The 12,796-nt window shown below is 53.0% G+C and overlaps 6 protein-coding genes across 6 annotated transcripts; 3 read left to right on the top strand and 3 right to left on the bottom strand.

Moving 5' to 3' along the window:
* Window positions 1-8: 8 nt before the first annotated feature.
* MYCFIDRAFT_209999 (uncharacterized protein) lies at window positions 9-1,381 on the bottom strand. Its single transcript, XM_007923701.1, has one exon. It carries the CDS (start codon window positions 1,337-1,339, stop codon window positions 128-130), a length of 1,212 nt encoding a protein of 403 aa, XP_007921892.1. The 5' UTR covers window positions 1,340-1,381; the 3' UTR covers window positions 9-127.
* Window positions 1,382-4,087: 2,706 nt separating this feature from the next.
* On the top strand, window positions 4,088-4,639 carry MYCFIDRAFT_89652 (uncharacterized protein; the record flags this gene model as incomplete). Its single annotated transcript, XM_007923702.1, has 2 exons — window positions 4,088-4,218; window positions 4,387-4,639. 2 exons carry the CDS (start codon window positions 4,088-4,090, stop codon window positions 4,637-4,639), a joined length of 384 nt encoding a protein of 127 aa, XP_007921893.1.
* A 555-nt stretch (window positions 4,640-5,194) lies between these two features.
* Window positions 5,195-7,216, top strand: MYCFIDRAFT_127488 (uncharacterized protein; the record flags this gene model as incomplete). Its single annotated transcript, XM_007923703.1, has 8 exons — window positions 5,195-5,250; window positions 5,313-5,341; window positions 5,417-5,742; window positions 5,824-6,264; window positions 6,323-6,595; window positions 6,649-6,706; window positions 6,765-6,971; window positions 7,029-7,216. The coding sequence occupies 8 exons, from the start codon at window positions 5,195-5,197 to the stop codon at window positions 7,214-7,216; spliced, it is 1,578 nt and encodes a 525-aa protein (XP_007921894.1).
* A 91-nt stretch (window positions 7,217-7,307) lies between these two features.
* MYCFIDRAFT_71448 (uncharacterized protein) lies at window positions 7,308-8,684 on the bottom strand. The gene is made up of 5 exons (XM_007922135.1): window positions 8,532-8,684; window positions 8,459-8,480; window positions 8,269-8,337; window positions 8,121-8,212; window positions 7,308-8,064 (listed from the first exon to the last, which is right to left on the bottom strand). The coding sequence occupies exons 1-5, from the start codon at window positions 8,595-8,597 to the stop codon at window positions 7,402-7,404; spliced, it is 912 nt and encodes a 303-aa protein (XP_007920326.1). The 5' UTR covers window positions 8,598-8,684; the 3' UTR covers window positions 7,308-7,401.
* A 168-nt stretch (window positions 8,685-8,852) lies between these two features.
* On the bottom strand, window positions 8,853-11,321 carry MYCFIDRAFT_201806 (uncharacterized protein). Its single transcript, XM_007923704.1, has one exon. It carries the CDS (start codon window positions 10,951-10,953, stop codon window positions 9,106-9,108), a length of 1,848 nt encoding a protein of 615 aa, XP_007921895.1. The 5' UTR covers window positions 10,954-11,321; the 3' UTR covers window positions 8,853-9,105.
* Window positions 11,322-12,003: 682 nt separating this feature from the next.
* Window positions 12,004-12,780, top strand: MYCFIDRAFT_170660 (uncharacterized protein; the record flags this gene model as incomplete). Its single annotated transcript, XM_007923705.1, has 5 exons — window positions 12,004-12,037; window positions 12,061-12,612; window positions 12,639-12,672; window positions 12,707-12,723; window positions 12,752-12,780. The coding sequence occupies 5 exons, from the start codon at window positions 12,004-12,006 to the stop codon at window positions 12,778-12,780; spliced, it is 666 nt and encodes a 221-aa protein (XP_007921896.1).
* Window positions 12,781-12,796: the final 16 nt, after the last annotated feature.

Consider the following 12,796-nt stretch of genomic DNA (forward strand, 5'->3'; position numbering starts at 1 on the left):
GGGGGGTTGGCGCTATGTACATTCGAAGTGTTTATATACAGATAGATGGAGAAGATATTTCATAACAGGCTGTGCCTGGAAGAACTGGATGAAGCGTATCCACGAACCCTCCTCTACAACGCACGCGTCAAGTATGTTCCGGAGGCGTCAGCAGCTGTTTCGCACGACGTCGATATCGACATTTCGCGCTATCACACAAGCACTCCTTGTCGAGATTTTTCCAATATGTGTCGGAATAATCCACCGTGATCTCCTCGCCGGCTTCGATGCCTTTGCTCACCAGCACGATCCTCTGCGTACCCAGCCAAATGAACCTCTCGAACTGGCTGTTGGGCTGGCAAGAATGGTTGACAAAGCGGGTGTAGTTGCCTTGCTTTCCTTGCCAAATCTGGTATGCTGCTCGATCGGTCTGCCCGACCATGACGTCGAGGTTGGCAACGCCGCTTGTGATTTGACCGACGAACTCGCCTATCGCCGTCCCTCTTTCGAAGGAACAGCAGGCGAGAAGTCCATTGTTCTTGCCGGTGGGTGTTCGATACACTTGTACTGGCATGAAGCCGGCTTTTGCGCTTCCGTAGAGATTGGAGAAGCAAGCGCATACATTATGTCTGGGATCGTCTGACTGGCGTTCCGAACAGATTGTGCATTGATACGCCGCTGGATCGTTCAAAGGGGTGACTGTTCTTGGATCGAAGAGACCCCATGCTTCCTCATCAATGGCCGATTCGTCCAGGTGAGTATAGCTGAAGTTTCGATCCCATTGATGGTACGTCGTTGCCAAGGGTAATGCTTCGTCTCCAGGGCCGCACACAACCCAATCGTGAGGATGGCCGGTGTATCTGCGCTCGGTCGGGGCGCCGACTATGGCCAGCAGACTCCTCCATCGCGGGTGTAAGCAATCAGCAGCGACCTCGAATCTATGTCGCAGCGCCCTCAATTGCTGAAAGGTATCTTCTGTGAACGAGACTCGGTATTTGCAGAATCGATACAAACCCATCCCGGCGAAGACAAGTGCAGCCCAGCCGCCAGCGCTTCTGATGTCATGATAGCCTCTCCAGATGGCCATTTTGTTCCTCAGCTCCTTTTCGGTCCAGCTGAAGTCTACACATGCTTCGGAAATTGCCGTCTTCTTGGCTTTTTCCTTGGTCATGCTCAGGCCTAGCTCTGCTGCGCGTTCATCGAAGGCTTGCACCCAGTGTGCCTGTACAATGACTTCTAGTGAGCGACAGGTGCGGCTCGTCTGACTGATTTTTCGAGCCAACACGTTCATGCGCCCAAATTTGCTCTGTGCGACCGAGTCATGACGACTGGTCAGCTCCGTATTGCTCGCGTGTTCCATGAGGAGCTTCGGCTGGCCACTCGACTCTATCGCTTGCCATTGCTCAATGACTTCGGCCGGATCCAACCTGACACCTGAGAATATGCTCTCCCAGACGCCTCCAACAAATTTATCCAGACTTGAAGGCTGGAGATTCGGGTTGTCAGGAAGACGTTTCTTTCGCTGAGGGAACACTCGCACGTTCTCGCTTTCAAGTCTTCTTGACACGGCAGTAGAAGGATCATGAACATGTTCTCCCGCGGATCCTGGGCGTCCAATGCGGAGACCTCCAGTCGCGCGTCGCTTGGCTGGTCTCTCGTCGTCGTCAGAGAACGCTGGAGAGGTCGAAGGAGGAAGCCTCGGCCTGAAATGTCGTGCGGGTGAAGCAGGCGCACTCTGCCCGGTCCGAGCGTGCACGGAGAGAGGCGGGAGCTGGACGGGATCACTTGTGTCGTCGTGCAGATGCGGCGATGGAATGCTCAGCGGCGTTGCAACATCCGAGATATCGAGGGAGGCGATCTTCAGTGGCCTATTGGCGCATCCAGGCTGACCGCTCAAGAGGCTGCATTCCAGTTGCAGCGGTCCAGCGCCAAACTCGTGATCGGCCAACAGTTGTCGGAGAACAGCAGGTAATTCCTCGCTGATACGAGAAGACAGGTCCCGGGCCAAGTCATGGACATCCGGTGTTGTGGTCACGTTGCCAGCCATTCTGATCACGTACGAAGGCCGAAAGGCGAGTGAAGAGGCATTGTCTGGTCGTTGCGTTGGAAAGGCCCGGCGCTGCTGTGATGGCTGGGCGCGCGCGTTCCTCCGTGAGGAGAGATGGAGGTGCACTGCTCGAGGTGGTCGAGCTTACGCCATAGAACAAACCTAGAACTAATAGTCTAGTTCTAGGCCTTGGCGCTGCCGAGGAAACGCCGGTTCCCGTGCGGAACACCTGGCAGCATCACTGTTGCCAACTCCGATTACAACAACAACAACAACTCCTTCTCACGCACGGCATGGCATGGCATGGCGTGTTCCAGATCAACCACATTATCATATGCGAAAGGCCCATCAGCGCAACTCCCGGTCTTCGACGCGCAGTCTATGACTTATTGTGCTCCTATCTGCCAAAAAAAGAAAAATACAAGTCTAGGGCCTGGTTTGGAGCCAATTCACACCCGCGCTGTGTCAACTGTGACGCTCCAGGCCAGTCGACGATACCGCAATCGCAGCCTCAGTCGAGACGATCGAGCGCTGACTCTCCCTCAAGCAATAGTAGCATTGACTTTCAGCCCATTTGGTCCCATTGCACACTGGATACACGCCACCTGGGCGTCTGTATAGAAGAGCTTCGTCACACCAGCGCTCCAATGTTCTGCTGCGGGCACACGTAGAATGGAGTGGAAGGCCAAGTTTTACCGACATTTTGACATGTGCCTAGACCGGGACGTAGCGCACGCATGAGCGTGCTCGAGCACACCGGCCGAGAAGAATGTTCATTTGAGCGCCCTGCATCGTGCCGTAACGCCGACGACACCCGCCCACAGATAAAACCACCCCGAAGATGCTAGGCCCACCGAGCTGCTGCCGAAAAAGTTGTTCTACTGTTTGGATTAAGACTCCCTGTAGAGTCCAGACTCCAGAACAGTCGTTGATTTCCGCATGCAAGCGTACGACAAGACCGCGTCTTAGCACGATTCATGAGCCATAAATGCTGTGTTCGCTGGCCGACGCAATTTGACGAAATAGGATCCGACTCTGACCATTGACGGGCACTGCAATTACACCCTCTCGTCCACCTGCTCTACCAATGACAGCTGTTCGACCATCCCTTGCTTCCAAATCGGGCCTTGCCGCAGGCTCGGACCGCCACTGAATATGCTCTAGGCCACCAAGTTGGGAACGCTGCTGGTCGTACTCAGACTAATAATACCAAGCCTCGAAGCGCGTGCCTGAAAGCTGCGAATGCTCTCAGAGCCGAATGCCTTATCGAATGACTCTCGCTCGATCTAGCCTGCTGCAGCGGCACAGTCGTGTACAAGGAATCCAAGACGTGCGTGTGGTCGCATTTTCAGCTTGCGCAACATGGCGAGATTGTTTTATTGCCAGTGCTTTGCCGTAATATTCAGCTCCAATCTGACCAGTCATTTCCTGCCCTACCAAACATTTTCAACTCGTCTGCATCAGTCAGAACAAGTTCCGATGAGCTATACCTCCCCAAGTTTCGAACCGTTCGAGGATTGGCAGGCTTGGACCTCGTCCCAGGGAATCTGCACGAACAACGAATATCCGCGAATGAGCTTGGACTCCAGCATGTCAGGGCATGTCTCCGAGACCTTTGGCGACTTTGCTCGGCCCATGAACATCGCAATTCCGCAAGAATACAACATGAACGTATTGGAATACCATCGAGATTCGATGTGCTATAGTAGCGACATTTATGGTGGACCTTCTCCGCCGGCTTCGCGGCACTCCACCAGCTCTTCTGGATGTTCGTCCTCGGATCATTATGGCTACGATGTCCATTACTCATATCCTGCTCAGAATGCCCCGACTTTCGACGCGAGATTCACTTCGCGGTCGCCTCAAGACACCACCTCAGTGAGCAATCCGGGACACGCTGCCTGGCCCGGATTCGTAGAGGCTCCCACGGATCAGAGTGAGATCTCAAATCCGTACCCGTCTCGAATACCAAACATTTCGTCGTCCAATGCATCGTTCTCAAGCTCTGCCCCAGCAACCATCAGTAGCTTGGACTTCAGCAGCCTCCGATCAGATCCACCAATGAGCACATCTCAAGAACAGCAGCAGCCGAGAAGGCAAAGTCCGAGATTCTCTGGCGACCAGTACACAGCAACTTGGGTGCGTGGTGAAGGTTCCGATCGTGCTGGTTGGTGTGGCGTGTGCTCGTCCTGGTGAGTTCTCGGCGCCTCAAGCAGTCGTATATCCTTCTAATACCTTGCAGGCACAAGCTGAAGGACTCTGCTTACTGGTATCACATGCATTACTCGCATGGTATCAGGTAAACCAGGATCACCCAAGGCATCATAATGTATAAGATCTTGCTGACCTTGCATTGACAGTTGTGCCACCGGCAAACCTTTCAACGACCCGGACGACTGGCGGCGCGCTCATGGCGCTATCGGCTACGAAGCACTTTGCGGCGGATGCTCTCAGTGGGTATACGTCGGTCGTAGCGAGCGCTGGCATACGCCATACTACCGGCATGCCTACAAATGTTTGATGAGAAACAAGCCTCTCATCGATCGATCCCGCTCCATTGGCAAAAGCACCTCGCCACGAAAGCCGCAGATCAAGCACCTCAAATCGCTTTGATTGAGCGGATCGATGCGCCCGTCCGCCATTGCACCTCACATTCTCCAAGCATATTCAGCTCCTCCTGAGCCCTTCTGTAAGCGTTCATCATTGCGATCGGCGGCTGTCTCAATACTGTTGATGTTATCTGATTTATTGACGACGATTGACGAAGAATTCTAGTTAGCGAAAGCAGATAATCGAACAACAAATTTTAAGCATTTTCTTTACGCACTTTCCTCGCTTCACCTGGCCTCTCCTCGTCTCACCTGCTTCCCTTCTCGCAATACTTACCCAAGGATTTCGCGGCTCGTGGTTGGAACAAGGATTGTGAGGCACACATTTGCGGATGAATTCAACCGGGCCCATGGGGAAATCGTCGGCTTCTCCAGATTCGCTCTCCCGCAGAGCTTGACAAGACCGATTGTGGATTCTCGCGTTACCACGATGTGGCGAGTCGATCTGGTTTGGCGTATGACTTGCACGTGAAGAGGGAGTATTTCTTTTTCGCTTGGTGCCGTCTTCACTTCGTGTTTCTCATTGCATTCCTTGACCTTCCCATAGCTGTCAGTCGTCATGGGTCGTCGATATCTGGGAGGCAGTGGAGATACTCTCACCGTTTGGATCTCAATGTAAGAAAAAAAAAAGAAAGACTCCTACGTGAGCAACAGTACTAAAGCAACGATCCCTACAGTGCTGCAAGCACAGTCCTCATCTTCTACGGTAAGCCAAATCAACACAACCTCCATCATAACGACCAACAAAGAACTCACTGACTTTTTTTTGTTTTTTTCGCAGGCTACGATCAAGGCGTCTTCGGCAATGTCATCATATCCGAGAATTTCCTCGAAACCTTTGGACACCCTTCGGCAGATACTCAAGCTACAATGACCAGTATCTATAATATCGGGTGTTTCGTCGGAGCCATGTCCACCATCTTCACCGGAGACTGGTTGGGTCGACCAAAACAGATTCTGGTGGGGAGTACGGTGATTGCTGTGGGAGCTGTGATTCAGACTGCGAGTTATGGTGTGCCTCAGATGATGGTAGGGAGAGTTGTGGCGGGCTTGGGAACGGGGATGAATACTGCTACGGCTGGCGTTTGGCAATCGGAGACTAGTAAGGTGAGAAGAGAGAGAGAGAGAGAGATCAGAAATCTTTCGATGCATGCAAAGGATTGTATGGCAATGCTGACGCGTTGGTAGATGAGGTCGAGGGGCAAGCTGGTAATCATCCAAATGGCCAACTGCATTACTGGCTTCAGCATCTCGAACTGGTTGACACTGGGCTTCTCCTTCGCTCCACGAGACGTGGCGTGGAGGTTTCCTCTCGCATTCCAAATCTTCTTCACGCTCTGTATCTGGGCCATGTGTCCATTCCTGCCAGACAGTCCGAGACTGCTGATCCGCAAGGGTCAGTACGAGGAAGCCAAAGAAGTTCTTGCGGCTTTGCAAGGCCATGGAGCTACGCCAGAGAGCCCAGATGTGCGAGCGCAATTCGATGTGATCAAGGATATTCTGGACCGCGAGCAAATGCAGTCGTACACCTGGTGGCAGCTTGTGAGTGGTCGTGGACCGGCTGGAGTGCTGAGGAGAATGATTCTCGGGGCTTGGATGCAGGCTATGAACCAGATTTCTGGAATCAACGTGAGCTTTCCAACCAACGTCCGTCCATCCTTCTTGTGGCCAGCTAACATGGGTGTAGGTGACGAGCTACTACATGAGCTACATTTTCATCAACGCTCTGGGTATCTCTGAGCTTCTGGCGAGAATTTTGGCAGCTTGCGGCTCAGTCGATTACCTGATCTTTGCTTGTCTTGCATACTTCGTCATCGAGCGATACGGTCGGCGCAAAGTGATGATGTGCAGTGCTTTGGCGTGCTCGATCTGCTGGATTGTCATTGCGATTGCTACAGGCTTGACTGAGAAGGGCGGAGACAGCTATGTCTTGGGCTCAGTGGCAGTAGCGTTCTTCTTCGTAAGTGCTGCAGTGAAGCGTCTATGGGGAATACCAGAAGCTCACAACGATAGGTCTTCTTTGCGTCGTTCGGTATGGGAGTACTAGGCGTGCCCTGGCTATATCCAACAGGTACGCCCATCACATCCTGTGCGAATGATTTTCTTGCTGATAATAAGGTGTCTTGCAGAGATCAATGCCCTCGAGATGCGAACGAAAGGCGCAAGTCTCGCGATGGCCACGAACTGGATATGCAACTACGCCGTTGTCCAAGCCACGCTTCCTGGGATAGCGAATCTTGGCTACAAATTCTGGATAGTTTGGGCAGTAATTTGCTTCGCTTTCATCCCCATCACGTACCTGTTCTATCCAGAGACCGCCAATAGGACGCTAGAAGGTATGATATTTACCATACTGTTCTTGAACCCGTCCCTTGACTGACATCAAACCCCAGACATTGATCGTTTCTTCGAGACCAAGCCTGGCATTATTGTCTGTAATAACACCCTCGCGACTCAACTGGCCAGGCCGCAAGTATACATAGAGCAGGATGACCGCATTGCACAGGCTGCTGAGACTGTTGATTGGCACCGTACAGAAGAAAAGGCGGAAGGCAATGTGGTCATCGAGCGCCTGGATTGAGCTCGAGATCGATGACTAGACTCGCGGCGAGGGGATTTCATGCAGCTGTCGCGATCGCTTTCCAAAAAGATGCGATTGAAGGACAATGATTCAGAATGTGATCTGCATGCAATGTAATCATCTATCAGTATTCGGGTCTATAGCAAACTTCTATCATGAGCCTTCACTTTGCTTGTCATTCTCTTTTAGCCAAGAAGATCTCCAAGCTGATCGACGTACGCGCTCGGCACGACTGGAGCGCCTTCAGCTAGGAAATCCTCTTTCTTGGTGACACCTGTAAGCACAGCAAGAGTGCCTCCCAGCCCGCCCTTGATGCCAAATTCAATGTCGGTGTTGAGACGGTCGCCAATCATGCAGGCCTTTTTGCGATCGAATTGGAACTTGCCCTCAACAGCATCCATCATGGCTTGACTTGGCTTGCCGAGTGACAGAGGGTCATTCCCTACTGCTGAAACAAGCGGAGCGCTCATAGAGCCCGCACCAGGGTACAATGATCCGGCGTTTGGAAGGGTAGAGTCGATGTTGGTTGCGAGGAACCTGGCGCCTTTGCGAACGTACGCAAATCCGAGGGAGTACTTGTAATAACTGGGGTGAAAGTCGAGGCCAGTGAGGACCACCGCGACGTCAGGGTCAAGCCCTGAGCCATCAGCGATGCCCTTGAAGTCGGCATCTGTCATGTCTCGTCGATATGCCGGGTCTGTGCCGCCGCAGTACGGGATATTCTCGCTCTTCAATTCTTGCTCTACGCCCGATTCACCAAGGACGAAGACCTTGTTCCTCGGTGCTTGCAGCTTCATGATGCGTGAAATGTAGATTGCTGCGCTGTAGCTCGACCCGAAGACTTCTTGCTAGCTCGTTGTCAACTTCACCGAGATAAGTGCCATGGATTCGTGCACAATCATACTTCACTTGCAGTGATTCCGACTTTGTCAAACTTCTTCTTGTAGTCGCTGCGTGATTTCGTGCTGTTGTTTGTCACGAACACGAGCTGCTTGCCTACAGTGGCTATGAGCATAATCACAAGCACGTCTCGCCGACAGCGATGTGCTTACCTTTCTTTCGCAGCATATCGATCGTCTGAGGCACATTGGGGAAGAGATGATCTCCAGACCAAAGCACGCCTATCCTTCACGCATCATCAGTCTCAATGTAGCCTTCTCAATCTCCACCGCTTCGTCTCTGTGCCAATCCAGCTCTTGCCTATGTCGCTCTCTCAGAGCAAAGGGTGAGATCGAGGCGTACCATCGCAGTCAAAGAGAAACGTCTACGCGATTCAGCCAGTGTCTACTTCTTATCTTTTCATCGCTGCTCTTACGTCGAATTTGTCTATGAAGGCATCGATACCAGCCTTGTCGCCGGTCAAGTACTGCGGCTTTGCCATTCTCGCTGCGGTCACCGAGTTCTGAATGTATGCAGCTAGAGGCACGGGCTGGGATAGAAGGGTTGAGGTTGGGAAGTGCGCATTCAGTAGAGGCCGAAGCCGAGTCAGTAGCATGGAGGAAGAAAAGTTGTCGGCGTATGGCTCGACATCGGCGGTTGAGCTTTGGCGTCAGCTCCGGTGCATCAAGTCGTGGGCGGAAAAGCCAGTATACATAACATTTGGGCGGTCAAAAAGTTTAGAGATATAGACAGACTTGGTTCTGTATAGCTTTCAGCCTGTACTTCCGATTGAGACGGCTACAATGCCAAGAGCTGTCTCCAAGTGCTCTGTGAGTCCACAAGTCCTCCAGCGCCCCTATGCTACCAGTCCATGCAGGTACAAAATGCGCTCAATGTCATAAAAGGTCGTAAAGTGCGGGCCAGGAAGTAAAAAGTTCCTCCAACCACGCGATGCTCTCATGCTCGTGCCGAGCTCTCCATCAACGAGCGCCAAAATCAATCTGGATCACTCATCGTATAACGCCCCATTCTCCAACGATACCACGCTTCGCCTCCTTGTTTGGCTTGTTGAACACGTCCCAAAATCTCAAAGTCTCGTCTCCCGCTCCCGTCACAATGATGGCACCATCCGGGCTCATACTCAAGTAGAGAACACGATAAGTGTGTCCCGTGAGGCTCACAACCTGAGTCATGCTCGGATACTTCCAAATGTTGATGGCATGCTGGGAATATCCATGTGTGCTCACAAGTTCTGATGTGCGCTGAGAGAATAGCAAGTTACAGACCTGGCTTCCTGTATCGTGCGAGCTCAGAAGATGCGGGTTCGGCATAATCGGCGAAACCGAGGGCTCAGGTAAGGGTGAAGTCGACAAGCCAAGACCGAGATTTGTCTGCTCGACCGGTATTGATCTCGACGCTGAAGTTTGGGCGGTAGACACGGTGTTCCAGAATTTGATGCACCTATCAGCAGTTCCGCCACCAGACGCCAGCACGCCACGTTGATGCGGATTCCATGCAATGGCTTTGACAGCAGCCTTATGGCCGCCTTCTTGTTCGCCCCATCGATGCTGCCATCGCTCGTCCATCTTATCCCAGATGAATATCTTGTTATCGTTGCCACCTGAGGCTAGCTGCTCGGTTTCTGAATTCCACTTAAGACCACACACTTCCTGCTTGTGTCCGGTGAGTCGACGAAGATATTGAGCCGGTAATCGTACATCTCGGTGTAGTATTGATCGATCGCGGGATCCAGTAGACAGAATATGGGCATTCCACGCCAGACTGCTGATTCGCGCGCTATGCCCAGTCATTGTCCTCAGGCGCTTCTGAGCGACAGTGTCCCAGATATGGAGCAAGCCTTTCGAAGTGCCGATCGCCAAATGCGTCCCGCGCTGTATCCAGCTGACGCTCGTCACGCTATCGCCGTCTAAAGAACACAAAGTAGTGACTTTACCGGTCTCCCGACTCCACAGGTAGACCGAAGGACCCAGCCCAACTGCCAGAACATCGTTGGAACCCCAGTCGACGAGATTCAGGTAGAAATCATCTGCCAGGTCTGGCGCATCCAGAACTTTGTAGGGAACCTTGCTGACTGCGCGAGGAGTCTTGCGAGGTGAAAGCAGCATTGTCTGTGAAGAATGCTTGACCGGCGATAGACTGTAAATTTCAGATCTTGCGTTGACGTTTGGCCCTCTCTCGCTTCGTGATATGGATCTTGGGGTCAAGGAGACTTGCTGGGTTGGACCGTACGAGAACAAGTTTTTGTGTGGTGTAGATGGTGTGAGGGATGCTCCTGATATGTTGGCAGTCGCCGCGGAATTTCCATTGGTGACCGGTGGCGTTTGGGCTCTTGAGCCCGTCATGTCGTTGATAAGCTGTGGTATCTCGTTGTCGAACATCTCGGATCGGAGGATGGTGGAATATGTGCGGTTCGCATCCATCTTCTGGAATTGGATGTCGCCCGGTGTCTTCCTTCTCAGCTTCGAGGGCGTCGCAGGCGATCCATCGTCATGGTGTAGACTGTAGCTGGCGGAGAGGTCCTGGCCTGAGCGGTTTGGAATGAAACGGTCGCTGGCTTGCAGCTTTTGGCGTTTCCGGCTAGGGCTTGCCGTAGGAGAACTGACTCGCCGCTGTTCATCTCTCTTGATATTTTGGAGTGCCTTGTTTAGTTCGACGGGATTGACTGGCTCGCTGTCGCTACGATATGTGCCTGGTCTTTGCACATTGACCTGCGCTTCGCTGTGTGACCTCTTGCCAGTGACCGTAGGCGGAGTCTTACTTCGAGGAGGCGATAGCGGGTGCGTAGGGCCTGCATCGGCGGCAGGTATGTGAGCTGCGGCGGACGCTGAGGAGTCCATGGTGCAAGTGAGGTCGATCAGAGTGAAGTGTAATGAGTGAGGCCGGGTGGTAGAGAGCGAGCCAGCGCGGCGGCGGCGCAGTGGTCGCAAGAGCTATAAGTCGCTATAGTGATCGCGTAATGGTGATCGAGGGTTGCACGGCGTGTAATTGCGTAGTGAGGGCCTTACGGTGTGATCGAGGCCGGTTTGCGTCGGTTGCTATGCAGGTGTTTGACTCCTTTGCCCCTGTGCTCGGGCGCTGAGACGTCGCCAGCTCCAGTCACGGCCAGGCGCACTTCATCGCATATGTACAATTGCTGCGTCGATAGCGAATGTCGGCGGGATGAATGATGTCGGCGACGATGCCGAAGGTGTAAAGTGGGCGTGGTTCGTGCTCTGTCGGCAAGGTATCGATGTCGCTGGTAACGATTACGAGGATGGATGGATGGCAGGTACCTTATTAGGCGCGGCTCCCCCAGAGTTTACTTGGCTCAGTTTAGCGTAGAGCCTCTGCCACCTGCTACCTGCCACTTCGACTTCTTCATCACTATTGTTGATTGTCCAATGCATTCCATTGTCGAATATACCATTCAATACCCACGATGATACTCCAACGCCTTTCGCTTGCGCTGCTTGCGATGATCACAACAAGGCGAACTATACCGGCACTCGGCCAACTCCAGTGGCAGCAAGAAGTGGTGGCCTCCCCGACGCGACCGCGACGCGTCTCGCGGCTCAAGCCTCAATCACAACAAACTTCAACGCCTCCCGGAACAGTTGATGAGCTCCGAAGTGATGACTGATGACCCTGACCACACGGCTGGACCCCTATGCAAGAGCAGCACGAGGCACTTCCCGCCAGTTTAGTCCTGTCCCGCTGCTCTCCTTCTCGACAGTCGACACCTCCATTAACAGCGCGTCAAAATTGAGATCCAAGCAGCCGGCTGCAACCTGAAACGTCAGCATTCGTATGCGCTTCTGCCCTTCCTCCGCAAGCCTCCTTCCGCCATTGATGGTGAAAACTCCATGTCTCATTGACATCGCCCCGCGCATGCTTTCGCTCGCTTACATATGTTCTCCTTGACACACTGCAGACACATCACACGTGACAAGCATAAAAGCTCTCAGGATGGACCAAATACCTCGCGCGCATTTCGAGTGTTCTGCTTGCTATGGACCTCACGCTTCGTCTTCTGCGAACATGCTCGGATTGTTTGAGCCAGCGTCGATGGCCCCCCTGGGCTCCGAACCGACCGCAAAAGTTCAATCATATCCAATGCATGATGCATCGTCGCACCCCCCAGCGCATGACGCTACACACCACCCACCCTTCTTACATTGTCAAAGTACGCCAAGGCTGGAGAGATCTTCAGAGGCCACGATGGAGCCCGGCCACGACGTCAGTGAGAACATTGTACGGCGGCACATGTTCCTGCAGCTCTGCTATTGGATCAGAAGCTATCCTGGGAGGTCACCTGAGGCTCGCTATCTTGCATAGACCCCGAACAAGCTCCGGACGGTCGGTACACAGCATTACCATGGCTCTCTCCATTGCGAGGCTGTCGACACGCAACATGACACGGCGCAATAGATTAGATTCAGAATGGTCGGGCTATCATCTTGTCACCCCGTCACGCAGCCCTTGGAGAGGCTTACACGGCATTGAGGGCTCCAGCGACAGTGCATATCAATGCCAATGAGCGCAGTGGCATTGTCCCGAACACAGCGGTCGCAAGAGCTGTGCTCGCGAAGCTCGGTTCAATTCCATGTACAGGCTGCCATGGGGATATAGTGGCCAGTTGCATGGAAATGACAACAGCGGTGTGTAATGCTGTGCCGTATGACTAGAATCGAAGCTTGAAGA

This window comes from Pseudocercospora fijiensis (genome assembly GCF_000340215.1).
Source record: "Pseudocercospora fijiensis CIRAD86 unplaced genomic scaffold MYCFIscaffold_1, whole genome shotgun sequence".
NCBI lineage: Eukaryota > Fungi > Ascomycota > Dothideomycetes > Mycosphaerellales > Mycosphaerellaceae > Pseudocercospora > Pseudocercospora fijiensis.